Source organism: Heterodontus francisci, chromosome 47 (genome assembly GCF_036365525.1).
Source record: "Heterodontus francisci isolate sHetFra1 chromosome 47, sHetFra1.hap1, whole genome shotgun sequence".
NCBI classification, from domain to species: Eukaryota; Metazoa; Chordata; class Chondrichthyes; order Heterodontiformes; family Heterodontidae; genus Heterodontus; species Heterodontus francisci.
This window is the reverse complement of record NC_090417.1, coordinates 13,825,528-13,844,417: the sequence shown is the minus strand read 5'-3', so window position 1 is coordinate 13,844,417 and position 18,890 is coordinate 13,825,528. Positions and strand designations below refer to the sequence as shown.

At 46.9% G+C, this 18,890-nt stretch overlaps 1 protein-coding gene across 3 annotated transcripts in view; it reads right to left on the bottom strand.

The window, feature by feature from the left end:
• The window catches only part of LOC137357055 (solute carrier family 23 member 2-like), a 64,928-nt gene extending 50,307 nt beyond the window's left edge, over positions 1-14,621 (bottom strand). For 2 of the 3 annotated variants that reach the window (XM_068023028.1, XM_068023029.1), the window contains exons 1-2: positions 14,471-14,621; positions 13,046-13,274 (exon numbers count right to left, since the gene is read on the bottom strand). In XM_068023028.1, coding sequence (XP_067879129.1) covers positions 13,046-13,144 — 99 coding nt within the window. In that variant the 5' untranslated portion in view covers positions 13,145-13,274; positions 14,471-14,621. The remainder of the gene's footprint in view (positions 1-13,045; positions 13,275-14,470) is intronic. The other variant, XM_068023030.1, reaches the window with a different exon arrangement.
• Positions 14,622-18,890: the final 4,269 nt, after the last annotated feature.

Here is an 18,890-nt window from a genome sequence, read left to right as displayed (position 1 = left end):
CACATTCTCACACTAATCAAGACCTTAACCTCAGCAATGTGCAATGTTGTTCCAATTTTTTTTTTTAATTCACTCAGGATACATGAGCATCGCTGGCAAGGCCAACATTTCTTGCCCAACCCCAGTTATTGTTGAGAAGGTGGCGGTGAGCTGCACAGTCCTCTCGAATCCCTGTAGTCCATGTGGTAGAAGTCCTCTCTCTGTAAATGCAGGTTGATGTTTCCTCAGAATCTCCAGGAGTACAAATATCATGTGAACTGGAAGGGAGGAAAAGCTGAGGAACAAAGGCAACACTGCAATCTTAGGCAGCAGGAAAAGGAGACCAGAAAGAAAGATCAGAGATGTCCAAAGTTTTGCCTTCGTGGGAACGCATACAAACACTGCTGAATTCAATGTTCCGATTTGTTGTCAATCAATAGTTGCTCACACAAGATACCCAAGTTTAGATACAAATGAACTGAATGTGATAGGATGGCTCAAATTCCCAGGTTCCATTTCTGATTCAACGTTTCCACAATGTTGGGTTCACCTGATTTCAGTGGGAGTCAACCTGGAATTTTTGGAGTGAACTGTTCTCGGTGCTGTTCCCCAATGGATTACTCACCGACTGCCCTTTCATCCCATCCCTCAAGCTCTCTCTGTCTCTGCGGAAAGTATCTCCTTGTCCCACGACCCATTTGTATCAATGGCGACTGGCCTTCCTGCTTCTCCTCCTGCAGACCCTCTTTTATTCTGTCAACTCCTCAGTCACCCTCTCCCATCACTATTGACCCTCCAATGCCTCGAGTTGGCCCCCTCTTTGTCGCAATCAACAACCCATCAACCAGTCTGCCTCAATTTCGACAACATTCTTTTGAACTGCCAAAACCTCCACGTCAATCAGCCTCCAAAGAGAAAAAGGAGCTTGTTGCGAAACTCAGTATTTTTAAGTGAACAGCAAACAGCAAAAGTATACAATAAAAATAGTGATGAATAGAATGCAATACAAAAAAAAGCTGACAGACTGCAGGCACCACTTAAACGGTGACGGCCAGGGTCCCAACTTATACATCGACTCACAGTGCAACCATTTCGTCTTTCCTGCTGGGTCCTAACCTCTAGCAGTCCAAGTTCCAATTGCTGTCCATTGCAATCTTATTGTTTACTATTTGCTAAGCCAGGGTGGTGCAGTGGTCAGCACCGCAGCCTCACAGCTCCAGCGACCCAGGTTCAGTTCTGGGTACTGCCTGTGACTGCGTGGGTTTCCATCGGGTGCTCCGGTTTCCTCCCACAGCCAAAGACTTGCAGGTTGATAGGTAAATTGGCCATTGTATATTGCCCCTAGTGTGGGTAGGTGGTAGGGAATATGGGATTAATGTAGGATTAGTATAAATAGGTGGTTGTTGGTCAGCATAGACTCAGTGGGCTGAAGGGCCTGTTTCAGTGTTATATCTCTCTCTCTCTCGATAGAATGAAGGGATATGGGGCAAAGGAGGGGAGTATTAGATCGAATGAAATGGTGTATACAGCACAGAAACAGGCCCAACTAGTCTGTACTCCACATTGGCTCCCTCCCATGGTATCCACTTCATTTTGACCTTGCAGCATAACCTTCAGCTCCCTTTCCTCTCCTGCACTCATCTCATTTGCTTTTGAAGCTAGTTGCTTCCAGCACTTCCTGTGGTATTGTTCAATAATTAGCAGGTTTTCATAGCAATGGGGAGCGCAGCACAGATGATCTTACAGCACAGGAGGAGACTGTTCAGCCCGTCATGGCTGTGCTGGCTCTTTGAAGGAGTTATCCAATGAGTCCCACGCCACTGCTCTTTTCTCATAGCCCTGCTATTTTCTCCCCTTGAAATATTCACCCAACAGTCCACACAAGGAGCTGCGCACAACAAGGAAACTCATGTCTCCCAAGGTGAAGCTCTCTCAAGTCAAATGCCTTTGAGAAAAAGTGGCTGTGCCTCTTGAACTGAGAGCTTCCAAGTAATGGTTCACATTCTTTTACCACAGCTAACTGCGACAAACCCACTGGTGGGGCCACCGCTGGCATCCAGGTTGCCCCTAATATTCATTGTTTCGACACTGGGTTTTATATTGGCATGCTACTCTGACTGCCAATGAGCAAGATTCCTCATCCTGACGACAAACCTGTGGCTCTGAAATGTAGCATTTCCTGTATCTCAACAAACACCCAACTTCACTGGCTGGGAAGCGCTCTGGGAAAGACACAAGAGAAGTAATTAAAGGTACTTGCTTTCTCTGTTTGACAAGTGTGCACAAGACAAAAAGGAGATTGCTCCGTCTGATCAAAGAGCCTGCTGACACTCACACAGAATGAACAACCCTCAAGCCCAGTCAGTCTTCTGCAATGTATGGGATACACCTTGAGCGTCAATCAGCGACTTCAACAAGAACAGACGCAATGAGGGAGAACTGGAAAGGGATTAGGCTGAAATGCACAGAGCAGGTTGAGTAGAGAGATCAGTGATTTCGTACTGAAGGGAGCACAACAGTGAATGGGCTGCAGAACTGGTCAGGAGACAACACCGAGCTTCGAACAACTGACTAATCCTGCAGTTTACACAGGATATCATGAGAGAGGTTTTTCAGGTCTCTCTCCCTCTATCTCTCTGTGTCAAGGCTTCCCCCATGTGGATATATATATAGCAATCTACGAAATGAATAAGATGTGATATGTCCACGGTTGTAAATGTTGAATGTGAACTGTTCGAAGTCAAGGGGTTTTATGCGTTAGAATTCCATTTCATTCATTCGGACATCCTGTTCATGAATAAGGAAATGTGAACGCCAAGCTTATCATACAAAACTAAAATTAAACACATCCTAATAACATCATGTGATCTGTGATTCCATCTGGAAAAATGCCACACAGGAAGGGTGAAATCCAGATCACAGTTCCAGTTTTTTCTTCTTTATTCGTTTGGGGGATGTGGGCGTCGCTGGCTCGGCCAGCATTTACTGTCCATCCCTAATTGCCCTTGAGAAGGCGGTGGTGAGTTGCCTTCTTGAACCGCTGCTGTCCATGTGGGGTAGGTACAACAACTGTGGTATTAGGTAGGGAGTTCCAGGATTTTGACCCAGTGACAGTGGCGATATAGTTCTAAGTCAGGATGGTGTGTGGTTTGGTGGGGAACTTGCAGGTGGTGATGTTCCCACGCATCTGCTGCCTTTGTCCTTCTAGTTGGTAGAGGTCGCGGGTTTGGAAGGTGCTGTCGAAGGAGCCTTGGTGCATTGCTGCAGTGCATCTTGTAGATGGTACACACTGCTGCCACTGTGCGTCGGTGGTGGAGGGAGTGAATGTTTGTGGATGGGGTGCCAATCAAGCGGGCTGCTTTGTCCTGGATGGTGTCGAGCTTCTTGAGTGTTGTTGGAGCTGCACCCATCCAGGCAAGTGGAGAGTATTCCATCACACTCTTGACTTGTGCCTTGTAGATGGTGGACAGGCTTTGGGGAGTCAGGAGGCGAGTTACTCGCCGCAGGATTCCTAGCCTCCGACCTGCTCTTGGAGCCACGGTATTTTTTGTTTTTCTGATCAATGGTAACCCCCAGGAATCAGCGACGGTAATACCGTTGACAATCAAGGGGTGGTGGTTAAGACTCTCTCTTATTGAGCATCCACTATTGATTTGTCAGTAAACCACTGCCTCCTTGAAGGAATTAAACAGCTCAATGCCAACTGTTGGATATGGCCCATTAAGCTGAACTCCTTCTCCCTAGTCTGGGTTCGAATCCAGACCATCATTGACCTCTAATGTTAGGCAGTCAGAAGTCCCACTCCAGAGACTCCAGATTGATGCTCCAGTGCAGTACTGAAGGAATGCTAAAATGTTGGTGGTGAGCTGGAAAAGCAGCTCTCTGCCAGATGGCACTACTTCAAAGAAGGGCAGAGATGTGGGGGTGGGGATCATCACGAAAAGAAAAACAAGGTGGTCATCATCACATGACTGTCTGTGGGAGCTTGCTGTGCACAAATGGCCCCATTTCCCGGATTACAACAGTGACTCTTTTTCCAAAGTATTTTAATTGTCAGTAAAGCGGTTTGGGACACCCTGAAGGCAAATCTTATCTTTCTGAGAGCCAAATGGAATTCTTTCTGGCGACAAATGAATGCTAAACAATGGCATTAAACTGACTGAATGTCTCCCTACAGCAAGGTGGGACTTGTCTCCTGTACCTTGATACTTAAGCTGAGTCACCACGACAACATCGATGACAACCAGCAGCGTCTCAGCGCGTACTGCTTCAAAAAGGGATGGGGCTCTACGAAAGGTTTTATTTTCGGGAGAAGATGTCAGAACAAAAGCCAGTTCCAGTTTTCACTGCTATCAATCAGTCAGGGCTTCTTCATCAAACGACGATCTTACAGTACACTGAGACGGAAGTTAGTCACCCCATGGGCAATAAGTGGTTGCGACAATTACGAGCAGCACCAGAAATACAGGTGACAAACGCCAAGAGCTCTGTGCAGCAAGAGCTGGCTCTTGGCAGCTGTAACGTTGTGGGAGGGCAACAGCATGTTGTACGGCAGAAAGTCAAACTTCTATCTCTACTCTCTTTTCACAAGCTCAGAATCTCCCAAAGTGCCGCACAGCCAATGAAAACAGAATCTCGGTTTAGCGTATCACCTGAAAAAGCTCAAAGTTACAGCTTGTGCATATTAAAGCAAAGAGTCAAAGAGACTCCATTTAAATTGCAATCTTACACTGCTCCAGATACACACTCTGAGTCCCATGACATCTGTTCACACTGGCACTCACGAGTGAAGCAGAACCAAAATAGTATGGTACAAACACTTCAGAGACTTGCCATCTGCACAGTGTTGGAATATCAATTCTGCAGCAGGATGGACAGGGTTGGTGCCATGTGTCAGGCAAACCCGCGCCCCCCCCCCCACCCCCACCGACCTGCCAAGACTGAGGCACACATTATTTCGCCACATGAACATTAAAACTTAAAATTGCAAGCCCCTGACTGGAAAGACATTTGCATAGTACCAGACAGTGTTGGAACAAGGGACAAAGGACCATGCCCTGACCCACTGAACCAACAATGGACTTTTGATTACCAGCCGTTGAAGGTGGGGGAGCTCACATTCCAGGTTGACTGCGAAGATCGCAGAATCCACAAACACAGAAGTAGTGGTCAGACCAGTTTTAGTCACATGACTGGCTGGCTGGCTGCTGGAATTTGAACTTCCAACAGAGTGTTTGAAATCAGAAAGCCGTGTGCTCCTGGAACTGAAGCAGAACCTCTCCTGCCCTGCCTGCCTCCATCTCTTTCCCACGGAACTGAATCTTGTGAAACCACGTGAACCTCAAAGAGAGAAAAGTCTCCTCCGTGAACAAGGTGTCAGAAGAACACTGGGCCCTGACGAACAGCAAGACTAGCTACAATCAAGTGAGCTCGAAGCACAGTAAACAAGAAACTCATCTGATATTGCCTCAAACCCCTCTCTACTATATTTTCCTCTTCTCTTTTCTGTCCCCATCTGCATGTGTATATCGTGTGTGCATGTGAGCGTGGGTGCGTCATATATCCTTGGCGTGAACTGTATTAGAGTTTAAGTTTTATTAAACTTCACTTTTTTCCTTTAAACCTGAGAAAACCTGGTGTGTTGATTTCTTTGCCTATTAATTGGAAAGCTGTGAACAAGGATTCACAAAAAAGGGGGGAGCTCAAAACAGTGTGTTTAAAAATAAAACCCTGTTATAGTAAGACCAGGTGAAGATAGCAACAGACCCCTAGACCCCTTTCTCACCCGGTCGTAACACACGTACCTGCTGCCTATCAGTCTCTAGAATGCCAGTCCTTACCTTCCCGCTGTCCCAAAGGCACGGAGTCCCACTGCTACAGTGACCTGGCTTTACAAGCAGCGAGGCAGCTCCGCAGACCATACCCGTGAGGGGTCACAGTACATAAATATGATGCAACACACAAGGAGACTAATCAGCCGATTGTGTTTGTGCCAGCTCTTTGGTAGAGTTAACCAACAAGTCCTACTGTCCTGCTCTTTCCCCATAGCCCTGCAAATCTTCTCCCCCCACTTCCAGTATTTCTCCAATTCCCTTTTGAAAGTTACTTCCACTACCCTTTCAGGCAGCGCGTTCCAGATCACGACACCTCTCAGCGTACAAAATGTCGCCTCTGGTTCTTTCGCCAATTGCCTTCAATCGATGCCCTCTTTTTCCTGACCCTTCTGCCACCGGAACCAGTTTCTCCTCATTGACTCCACCCAAACAACTTGCATCTATATAGCGCCGTTAAGGTAGCAGTGTGTCCCCCAAGTGCCTGATGGGAGCATCATCAGACAAAATTTGACACACAAAGCCACAGAAGGAGACATTGGGAATGGTGGCCAAAGAGGTAGGTTTGAACTATCACGTTAAAGGAGGGGAAAGAGGTAGAAAGGCGGAGGGATTTGAGGGACTTCCAGGGCTCTGGGCCTCAGCAGCCGAAGACACAGCCGCCAATGGTGGAGCGAAAAGAACAAAGGAGAGAACTTGCAGTTGCCATGACGGTCAGGAGCATCACAAAGGAGTTCACCATGAGTTACTTTGACGGACAAACTCAGCAGCTATTTGGGAGACAGAAAGATGAGGTGAAAGTGCTCCGTACGACATGGATTTGAGGAAAATCAGCCTGCCCTTTAAATCCTTGACCTGGGATCTTTAATACCCATTTGCTGCATCCAGATAGACACAAAATACCTTCAGATTGCAGCCTATTTGTGATGCGTGAAAACCCGGATGAGAAACTGCAGGACTCTTTGGAAATGCACTGAAGGTCGCTGTTGGAATATACCACTTGCTGCTCTCTACCCTTCATACTGCTGCAGTGCCAGCTCTCCTTTCTGCGGAAACAAATCCCCCGAAGGCACTAACGGTAAGCTCCAGAATCCAGGATTGCCACGGATTATTCAGAATAAAAATTCAGACAACGTGAAATGAGCCAACAGTATGATATCGTTCCAGGTTCAGTCCAGTTCTAAACACTATGTGGAGAAGCGTTTACACTGTATGGCACTACAGTCAAGTACAAGTACACACAGCTATGTAAACCGAGCAGTAATTTCAGGAGATTGATCCTCAGAGTACTGTCCTGACATCATGACAAAACATGAAAGCACAGAGACTCAAGTGGGATTTTTCCTGTTGCGTATTGATGCTAATTAAGTGCAGTGGCACACTGAGCCCCTCAACGACCCTACCCCACCTCCCATGTTGTCTCGTGGACATTCACCATCGGAAGGGGAAACCCTGTTTGCTCTATTTTCTCCTTTTTCAGCTATCGCCCTCTGAAGAGGTGAAACAAAGGCCACACAACCCATCACAAAATCTTGCATTTGTGTAGCCCCCTTCACATTAACCATCCCAAGGAGTTCCACAGGAACGATTCCGGGACAAAGTATGACAGCGAGGTACATAAGGAGATATTAGGACAGGTGACCAAAACCTCAGTCAAAGAGGTGGGTTGCCAGGAGTATCTTAAAGGAGAATAGAGAGGTGGAGAGGTTTAGAGAGGGAATTCCGGAGTTTAGGGCCGAGACTCTCGAAGGCACGGTATGGTGGAGCGATGGAAAGTGGGAGTGTGCAAGAGACCAGACTGGAATAACAGTTTTTTCAAAAAAATAAATCCAAAACAGAACAGGCAACAGAGGAAGCTGGAAAAAAATCATGTCTGGAAAAGCACAGGTATTAATGAGCTGAACACGAACCATTCAGGTACTGTCTTCTCCAAATCTCCAGCTCTGCTATTCAGCATGGAAAGGCATCATTAGAGAGAGAATCTCAGAGGTACCAAAAGATTGCTCAGTCATTCCAGAATATTCTATTACGTAGTGGGGATAGGACAAGGGGACACAAGTTTGTTCGGATCAAGATTACTTTTGGACTATTATTGAGTTGTCTTCCTTTATGAAAAGACTGATCAACATGTGGAATGGATGCATGATGAAGTAATCCGCATGACGATTCTCCATTCATGTCTAATCTTCTACCTAGACTCCACTTTCACGCTATATTCCTTCATGTTCAAAAATCCAATGATCTCAGCCTTGCACCTTCTCAATAACTGAGCACCCACGGTTCCCTGGCGTCGAGAATTCCAAAGATTCAACACGCTCTGAGTGAAAACATTTCTCCTCACCTCAGTTCTAAATCCTGAGGCTACACCAGTCCCACCCCCCCCCCCCCCCCCCCCGCTACCCTCCCCTCCTCGCTCCTGTCTTGCAGACTCTGCAGCCAGGGTGGGAGAAGCCTCTCAGTATCTATCCTGTCAAAGCCTCGAAGAATTTCATGCCTTTCAATCAGATCACCTCTCATTCTTCCAAACTCCAGAGAATATAGGCCCATTCGACTCAAATTCTGAAAAGACAAACCTCTCACTCCAGGAACATCTCAGCTGGCGAAAAGAAAACTGACCCCTCTTTTATATCCTTCTATTCTAGGTCCCTGCATCATCCCTCTGCTTTTATAATCTATGTCCGTGCGTTATCCCTCTGCTTTCTACGATCAGATCCCTCCAGTCACTGAAGCACAAAGGCAGAGCATCATCACCCTGCTTTACTTCCACCTGCCCATCACCATGCTGCACTCATGTACGTCTTCTCAAAGATTCTCGGAATTTATCACCTCACAGTCTTCCCACCAGCAGGTGATACAGTCTCCAGTTCTTCAACACTGGTTATATCGTTCAAAAATCCCGGCACCAAACCTCATCCAAGGCTGGAACAAGCCCCCATCACTGAACTACATACACTAATGGCTGCTTCTCCCAGTTTAAATGGATCAAGTCAACCATGTCACACTTCTATCACTGCATTGAAAAGAAAGCACAAAAACAACTAGCATTTCGAAAGCAGCTTTCACAGGCTCAGCACTTTACAGCCAATGAAATCCTTTTGAAGTGTCGTCACTGTTGTTACATCAGAAAGACAGCAGCTAATTTGCACACAACAAGCTCTCACACACAGCCGTGCCAGAATGATCAGATCACCTGTATGATGTTGGTTGAGGGTTTGATGCAGAAAAGTCCACGCCCCACTGGGAGCCCACACGCTGCATCTCAAATGTTGTTAAGTTGGACATGTTCTTGACAGGAGCCGGGGGGGGGGGGGGGGGAGGGGCAAAGAGAATTGGCAAGGCAATGAGGAGTTGGTTGCACGTGATGGGGTGCCAGCACACCCCCCGTCACCAGCATGCCACTTAACTAAGGGCACACTCACCTCCCATTGTCTTTCCACCTCTGGGACTCACAAGATGTGGGGACAGGGCAGCAGATACCTGGAGAAACTGGATTCATAGGTTCAATGGGATGACCTCTACAAAATGACTTGCTGGAACCCTCGTGACAGCAAAAGGATCAGGACATATCACACGGAGCAATTGGTGTGCGGGAATGTGTGTTAAGAACATAAGAACTAGGAGCAGCAGTAGGCAATTCAGCCCCTCGAGCCTGCTCCACCATTCAATACGATCATGGCTGATATCATTTCGACCTCAACTCCACTTTCCTGCCCATTCTCCATAACCCTTCAACCCATTACGAATTAAAGATCAGTCTATCTCCTCCTTAAATTTACTCAATGTCCCAGCATCCACCGCACTCTGGGGTAGTGAATTCCACAGACTCACGACCCTTTGAGAGAAGTAAATTCTCCTCATCTCTGTTTTAAATCTGCTACCCATTATCCTAAAACTATGACCTCTCATTCTAGATTGCCCCACAAGAGGAAACATCCTCTCTACATCTACTTTGTCAATCCCCTTAATCATCTTATACACCTCAATTAGATCTCCTCTCATTCTTCTAAACTCTCATGAGTAAAGGCCTAAACTGCTCACTCTCTCTTTATAAAGACAAACCCCTCATCTCTGGAATCAATCCAGTGAACCTCCTCTGAACTGCCTCCAATGCAACTACATCCCTCCTCAAGTAAGGGGACCAAAACTGTACACAATACTCCAGGTGCAGTCTCACCAATGCCTTGTACAGTTGCAGCAACATTTTCCAAAATGCCAAAATTCCATTTGCCTTCCTTATTACCTACTGTACCTGCATACTAGTTTTCAGCAATTCATGCACGAGGACACCCAGATCCCTCTGCACCAAAGCACTCTGAAGTTTCTCTCCATTTAGATAATAATTTGCCTTTCTATTCTTCCAACCAAAATGGATAACCTCACACTTATCCACGTTAAACTCCATCTGCCAAATTTTGGCCCATTCACCGAACCTGTCCATATCCATTTGTAAATTTCTTATTTCTTTATTGCAACTTCCTTTCCCACCTATTTTAGTGTCAAGTGCAAATTTGGCTATAGTGCCTTCTATCCCTGCATCCAAGTCATGAACACAGATTGTCAATATCTGGGGCCTGAGGACCGAACCCTGTGGCACCCCACCAGTTACATCTTTCCAACCAGTGTTCATGGTAATCCCTCCACTTTCCTTATCTCATGTAAGTGGTGGGGTCATGATGGGACGGCAGTATATTCTCATTATTCCCTGTGTAGTTCAGGCACTGAACCCTTCGTGAGACAGTATCTTGCACACATTCACCTTCTCAAATGCAGGTGTGAACAGCTGTTCCCCCAGGATTGCTGGGTTGACAGCACAACTGGAATTTTTTGCCTCTCCCAGGAGGTGGGCAACAAGACACGACCAGCACACAGGGAATCAATCAGTTTGATGGCAGAATATTCAAATGGAACCTCTTGGTCCTTGCATGGCTAAAGATACATAACCATGAGCAAAAATGTCAATGTGAGGCCAGTGAACAACATGATGAGAAACTCGGTGTGACTTTATCAAGTGACGTGTAACTGTCCACTTAAATTTAAAAAGGCAGCTGTGAATTCTTGTTCTGTCCCATTTCAACAATGAATCAGAACATTACGACCCACAGTTCATGCGAATGTCAAGGAGAAGATTCATGCAGCAATTCATGATAAGTAAAAACTCAAGTGCTCAGTGCTCGAACAGTGTGGTCCTGAGCCTCACACGCTGGGAAGGACTTAGATTTTGATACCCGAACTGCAGTTAGTCAGGGTCCTAGTTAGTGCAAGGGCTATTCAGAGAGGAATGGTGCTGACCTGGACTAAAAACGATGCTTCCCACAGTCGACCAGCACTCAAGAGCCCAGATGTGGCTCCTTCTGTGATGTAAAAGGGGACGATTATCAATCAGCAGTTTCAAGTGAAGAGTCATGGGATGTGAAAGAGAAGAAAAAGAAATCAAGTTCGGAGCCAGACTTGCTGGCAACACAAGGGAGTTAGCCACAGCTCTCACTGTTAAAATATGGCAGTACCAAAATTCAACAAAAGGCAAAAACACCATATCTACAAAACTCAAAGTTTCAATGCAAGAAACTGGGCTCAAATAACAGCTCATTTAAAAAGCCAGGGCCATGAATTGAAAATTATGAGGGGTTTTGAGAGAACAAGGAAGGAGAACCTACATCGTCTGGCAAGTCAGTCCATAACCAGAAGTCATTGATTTAAAATAGTTGCCAAAGACACTCAAAGGGCAACAAAGAGAGAGTTGTTACACAAGAGGGCTGTATTGATCTGGAACACATGACCTGAAAGGCTGGTGCAAGCAGATTGGAGAGGAGCTTTCAAAAAGCACTGGACATGCACTTGAAGAGGACGAGTTTGTAGGGTTACAGGGAGAAAAAAAAACGGGGCATGGGACTTAAGTTGATAGCTTTCAAAAAAATGGCCCCATGAGATCCTCACTGTTGGTTGAGTGGAAAAGAAAACAGACTGAGGGTGGGATTCAGCCACACAGCCAGACAAGACCCAGAACCAAAGCTGAGTTGGTACCAAATGAGCTGGTTGAGGGCCGGGACTTGGAGGCTTGCTGATTTTAGGGCACGGTCTGAGAAATCATTTCAGATCTCCAATACAATGCAGTGTTTGAACAGCAGCCCGGAGTGTGAGCAATGTATAAAGCGTCACGGAGAAAGCTGGAGTTCATGCCTTCTGCAACCAAGGTTCATTTTGAAACAATGGAGAAGAATAGCTGATGGAGTTCATCTCAAATGAAATTTACTGCCGAACCTTAGCCTCAGGGTCAGGTTAATTGACAGGCCGTGCGTGAGATACATGCTAAACAAGGACAAATAGCACAATGCACCCAAAATAAATGAATACAGATTGAGAGTCAGGGTTATATAGAGTCAGAGGGAGATACAGCACTGAAACAGGCCCTTCGGCCCACCCAGTCTGTGCCGACCAGCAACCACCCATTTATACTAACATTAATCCCATATTCCCGACCACATCCCCACCATTCTACTACCTACACTAGGGGCAATATACAATGGCCAATTTACCTATCAACCTGCAAGTCTTTGGCTGTGGGAGGAAACCAGAGCACCCAGCGGAAACCCTTCCTTGGGTAGAAGGGAGTTCGCTGATCACAATTTGAGTGCTGTTCCTCAGGATAGGAGTGGGAAATCTCTTGTCCCCTCCGATCCCTGCTGGATATTAGCCTCAGGTGTGCAGCTGAGCAGAATGATCCTGTGTGGGACCACATGTGAAGAAGGGCTAATGATGGAGAAGGGGAGGGGGTGGGATGGGGGAAGGAGATGGCACATCCCACTTTCTCAAGCCCACTATGATTGCCCCTGTACACGGGGACATCCTTCCAACACTAGCCCAAACAACAAGCCAGCACCTTCATGCACGGAAGAAGCCAACAACATTGGTCGCCTCTCAGGTCTTTCCAAACATCTCTCTATCTCTGTAACCTCTTCCAGTCCGACAATTTCCCAACATCTCTGTGCTCCTCCCATTATGGTCTCTTGGACATCCCTGATTTTAATCACTCCACCATGGGTGGAGCCCTGGAGCAGTATTTGGAAACCTCTTGAGCTCTCTCTCTCCCTCCCTCCCTCCTCCTCGGCTACCTGCCCTAATATCTCCTTAGGTGCATCCGTGCCAACCTTTATCTGATAAGGCTCCTGTGAAGGGTCTTGGGGACGTGTTATGACGTTCAAGGCACTACAGTAATGCAGGACGTTGCTGTCTCTTACCGGGACTGGGAAGAAAGCAGCCGAGTGCTTCTCGTTGTCAGGAGAAGAAGTGCCAGACTCCATGGTACTCTTGGATGTGGTGTTCTGGCCAATTCCCATGGGTGCACTCTGACAATGTAAAGTGCTGACTTGGTGGAGAAGTGCAGCTTCACCCTCGCTCACACAGCACTCACATGCTGCTCAAAGACACACAGCCATCATGGATCTGCAACTTCTGGTGTGACCTTCTCTGCAAATGAAGAGAAACAAACTCAGACAGATGGTTCTGAAAACTCCACCATCAGCCGCATTAGAAAATTGAGCAAAATGGTCACTGAACCTACATCCTATGTGACCGCTCCTCTCCCACTGACTAAAATACATGCACACTTATTTCACCAGGCAAATCTGAAAGAACAAATCTTCAACTTGTCGTGGACCAGTAATTTCACCATTCCGAATTGCTGCACTCTGTGAAGCAAGTTCGAAAATGATGTGGTCTGTTCTTTCTTGCATCATGCAAAGAGATACTGACTCAGACCACGAGTCACATAAGCTTGCTTGTGTAATCATTTCATAATGTGGTTATGGAACAGTTGCGATGCTGAAAAGACAGCCAGGAGGGGCTTTGCACCATCTGGGATCAGTGGGGAAATAAACTGCGATTCCCCCATCCACGTGTGTCTCTCTCTCTCTGTCCCTGTCTCTCCCAGCCCAGGAACGCAATTCTCTGGGAGATGCCAAGAGTCAGGAGACAAAGACAGTGCCAGTTCTTGCCTTGCCCTGTGCCAGTCCGGTCTGTGTGTTTCAGTCAGTGCCTTCTGATCTGCGCCTGGAGTCACAAAGCTGATTGAAAGCAGAAGGCGCCATGCCGGATGATAAAACCCCAATCTATCAATACCCGGACTGATGGAAAGGCAATGTTAGCACTCGGAGCTGGCACAGAGGGAGCAAGTTCCGGAGATCAATCACCAGAAATACAGCAAAGAAGTGAGCGAAAGTCGGTGGGGGGGGGGCAGCCTTCTGCTTCCATTGTCCTCTTTGCATTCTCTAACACACTGTCACTCCGCATCTGAACCAGCATTTGAGCAGCACATCATCCTGCACCATCACTTTCCCAGCTCCCTTTTGAATTGCACAAACTGGCTGGGAACAAACTCCAGTTCCCGCAGCCAGGGGGCTGGTGTCATTGAAAATCACTGCAATCTTCCATGGCCAAGCTGTCCGCAACGAGAGATCACAATGCCTCACTGCGGCTTTCATTGAATGAAATGAAAGGAAAGGAAGCAAAACAAAAGGTGAAAGGGGGTTCCCTCTCTGGCGGGCAAGTGACAGTCACCTCTGATTGAAATGGACCTGATCAGTTGCAGGATTCCAGACATCGAACTGCTACATCCCTGTTGCTCTCTGGTTCTCCTCCCTCCTGGCACATTGAGTGTTACTTACCTGCTCGAAGGCCTGTAGCTAGTGCAGTTCTGCTGCCTCTTCCTTGCCTTTGAGTTTCCTGCTCGCAGCTCCTGTAAAAGTGGACTCAATTATATCAACACACACACTGAGCGCGCAAGCTCTCCCCACCAAACCGGAAGGAATTATTCACTCCTCTATTCGTCACTCATCTCCATAACTGTAACCGACATCACATCCCACCAATAGCATCCAGCCTTTTTTTTTGGAAACAAGCGCCCTCTGGAGTCATTCACCTCTGCTTGCTGTGTAGCGGATCCTTTGCTGTTACAATGTTGAAACCTCGCTCCCCTTCGGTTACATTGTATTCCCTCGTGTTTACAGCCATTCGGCCCCTTCTGGCCCGTGCTAGTTTTTTTTTTAATACTCCGAATGTGCCTCTTGCCAGCCGACTTCATCTCACCCTTTGAACATATTCCTTTCTCCCTCATGTGTGTTTATCCGTCTTGCCCTGAAATGCATCCAGAAGATTCAGCTCAACCACTCCCTGTGGGAGCAAGTTCCAAATTCTCACCACTGTCTGGGTGCAGCGGTTTCTCCTGGATTCCCCATTTGATTTATTGTCTTCTATTTATGACCCCTGGTTCTGATCTCAAGCAGAAGTGTGAACTCTATGCCGACCGTATTCTGACCTTCAAGACCTCTGCCCTGGAACTCATTTCTGATTGACAATATGCACTGGTTTCAGTCCCTTTTTGTTTTTTTTACGATGCAGGCTTGGAATTGACACTCCAGAGAAATGAACACCTAATGTAGGCTGGCATTGCCAGTGCAGTCCCGAGCAAGAGACGCACTGCCAACTTCCAGAGAAGATATTTCAACCGAGGCCCTGTCCGCACTTTCAGCTGGATGGAAATGAGCCCCCGACACTGAAGGCAAGCAGGGCAATTGTCCACACATGCTGGTTAATATTTATCTCTCAGCCAGCAGATGATCCGCTCATTCTCACATTGCTGTTTGTGGGAGCTTGCTGTGCACAAACTGGCCAAGTTTCCTACATTGCAACAATGATTACACTTAATTGATTGGCTGTCAAGGGCTTGGGGAATATCCTAAGGTGGTGAAAGGCGCTATCGAAAGGAAAGGTTATGAGATTTTTCTTTCCTTCTCAGAGAATCAATCTCAATGAGTCCACAACAACTTGCATTGATATCGCACGTGTCACAGAGTAAAACATTCCAAGGCACCTCACAGTAGTTCTCCATCAACATTTGACAAGGAACCATATAAGGAGATCTTCGGATAGATGAACAAAAGCTCGGTCAAAGAGATAGGTTTGAATAAATGTCTTAAGGGAGGAGAGAGAGAGTTTGAGAGGCAGAGAGGTTCAGAACAAAGAACAAAGAACAGTACAGCACAGGAATAGGCCATTCGGCCCTCCAAGCCTGCGCCGATCTTGATGCCTGCCGAAACTAACACCTTCTGCACTTCCAGGGCCCATATCCCTTTATTCCCATCCTATTCATGTATTTGTCAAGATGTCTCTTAAACGTCGCTATCGTACCTGCTTCCACCACCTCCCCTGCAGCAAGTTCCAGGCACTCACCACCCTCTGTGTAAAGAACTTGCCTCGCATATCCCCTCTAAACTTTGCCCCTCTCACCTTAAACCTATGTCCCCTAGTAACTGACTCTTCCACCCTGGGAAAAAGCTTCTGACTATCCACTCTGTCCATGTCGCTCATAACTTTGTAAACCTCTATCATGTTGCCCCTCCACCTCCGTCGTTCCAGTGAAAACAATCCGAGTTTTTCCAACCTCTCCTCGTAGCTAATGCCCTCCAGACCAGGCAACATCCTGGTAAACCTCCTCTGTACCCTCTCCAAAGCCTCCACGTCCTTCTGCTAGTGTGGCGACCAGAATTGCACGCAATATTCTAAGTGTGGCCTAACTAAGGTTCTGTACAGCTGCAACATGACTTGCCAATTTTTATACTCTATGCCCCGACCGATGAAGGCAAGCATGCCGTATGCCTTCTTGACTACCTTATCCACCTGCGTTGCCACTTTCAGTGACCTGTGGACCTGTACGCCCAGATCTCTCTGCCTGTCAATACTCCTAAGGGTTCTGCCATTTACTGTATACCTCCCACCTGCATTAGACCTTCCAAAATGCATTACCTCACATTTGTCCGAATTAAACTCCATCTGCCATTTCTCCGCCCAAGTCTCCAACCGATCTATATCCTGCTGTCTCCTCTGACAATCCTCATCATTATCCGCACCTCCACCAACCTTTGTGTCGTCCGCAAACTTACTAATCAGACCAGCTACATTTTCCTCCAAATCATTTATATATACTACAAACAGCAAAGGTCCCAGCACTGATCCCTGCGGAACACCACTAGTCACATCCCTCCATTCAGAAAAACCTCTGTCTTCTGTGACTGAGCCAGTTCTGTATCCATCTTGTCAGCTCACCTCTGATCCCGTGTGACTTCACCTTTTGTACCAGTCTGCCATGCGGGACCTTGTCAAAGGCTTTACTAAAGTCCATATAGACAACATCGACTGCCCTTCCCTCATCAATCATCTTCGTCACTTCCTCAAAAAACTCAATCAAATTAGTAAGACACGACCTCCCCTTCACAAAACCATGCTGTCTCTCGCTAATAAGTTTGTTTGTTTCCAAATGGGAGTAAATCCTGTCCTGAAGAATCCTCTCTAATAGTTTCCCTACCACTGACGTAAGGCTCACCAGCCGATAATTTCCTGGATTATCCTTCCCACCCTTCTTAAACAAAGGAATAACATTGGCTATTCTCCAGTCCTCTGGGACCTCACCTGTAGCCAATGAGGATGCAAAGATTTCTGTCAAGGCCCCAGCAATTTCCTCCCTTGCCTCCCTCAGTATTCTAGGGTAGATCCCATCAGGCCCTGGGGACTTATCTACCTTAATGCTTTGCAAGACACCCAACACCTCCTCCTTTTTGATAATGAGATGACTGAGACTATCTGCACTCCCTTCCCTCGGCTCATCATCCACCAAGTCCTTCTCCTTGGTGAATACTGATGCAAAGTACTCATTTAGCACCTCACCCATTTCCTCTGGCTCCATTCATAGATTCCCATCTCTGTCCTTGAGTGGGCCAACCCTTTCCCTGGTTACCCTCTTGCTCTTTATATATGTATAAAAAGCCTTGGGATTTTCCTTAATCCTGTTTGCCAATGACTTTTCATGACCCCTTTTAGCCCTCCTAACTCCTTGCTTAAGTTCCTTCCTACTGTCTTTATATTCCTCAAGTGCTTCATCTGTTCCTAGCCTTCCAGCCCTTACAAATGCTTCCTTTTTCTTTTTGACTGGGCTCACAATATCCCGTGTTATCCAAGCTTCACGAAACTTGCCAAACTTGTCTTTCTTCCTCACAGGAACATGCTGGTCCTGGATTCTAATCAGCTGACGTTTGAAAGACTCCCACATGTCAGATGTTGATTTACCCTCAAACAGCCGCCCCCAATCTAAATTCTTCAGTTCCTGCCTAATATAATATATTAGCCTTCCCCCAATTTAGCACCTTCACCCGAGGACTACTCTTATCCTTATCCACAAGTACCTTAAAACTTATGGAATTATGGTCACTGCTCCCAAAATGCTCCCCCAATGAAACTTCGACCACCTGGCCAGGCTCATTCCCCAATTCCAGGTCCAGAATGGCCCCATCCCTAGTTGGACTATCTACATACTGTTTCAAGAAGCCCTCCTGGATGCTCCTCACAAATTCTGCCCCATCCAAGCCCCGAGCACTAAGTGAGTCCCAGTCAATATTGGGGAAGTTAAAATCACCCACCACTACAACCCTGTTACCTTTACATCTTTCCAAAATCTGTCTACATATTTGCTCCTCTACCTCCCGCTGGCTGTTGGGAGGCCTGTAGTGAACCCCCAACATCGTGACTGCACCCTACGTATCCTGAGCTCCACCCATATTGCCTCGCTGCATGACCTCTCTGAGGTGTCCTCCCGCAGTACAGCTGTGATATTCTCCTTAACCAGTAATGCAACTCCCCCACCCCTTTTACATCCCCATCTATCCTGCCTGAAGCTTCTAAAGCCTGGAACATTGAGCTGCCAATCCTGCCCTTCCCTCAACCAAGTCTCTGTAATAGCAACAACATCATATTTCCAAATATTAATCCAAGCTCTCAGTTCATCTGCCTTACCTGTTATACTTCTCGCATTGAAACAAATGCACTTCAGACCACCAGTCCCGCTGTGCTCAGCAACATCTCCCTGCCTGCTCTTCCTCTTAGTCCTACTGGCCTTATTTACTATGTCCTCCTCATTTACTTCACTAGCTGTCCTACTGCTCTGGTTCCCACCCCCCTGCCACACTAGTTTAAACCCTCCCGAGTGACGTGAGCAAACCTTGCAGCCAGGATATTAGTGCCCTTCCAGTTTAGATG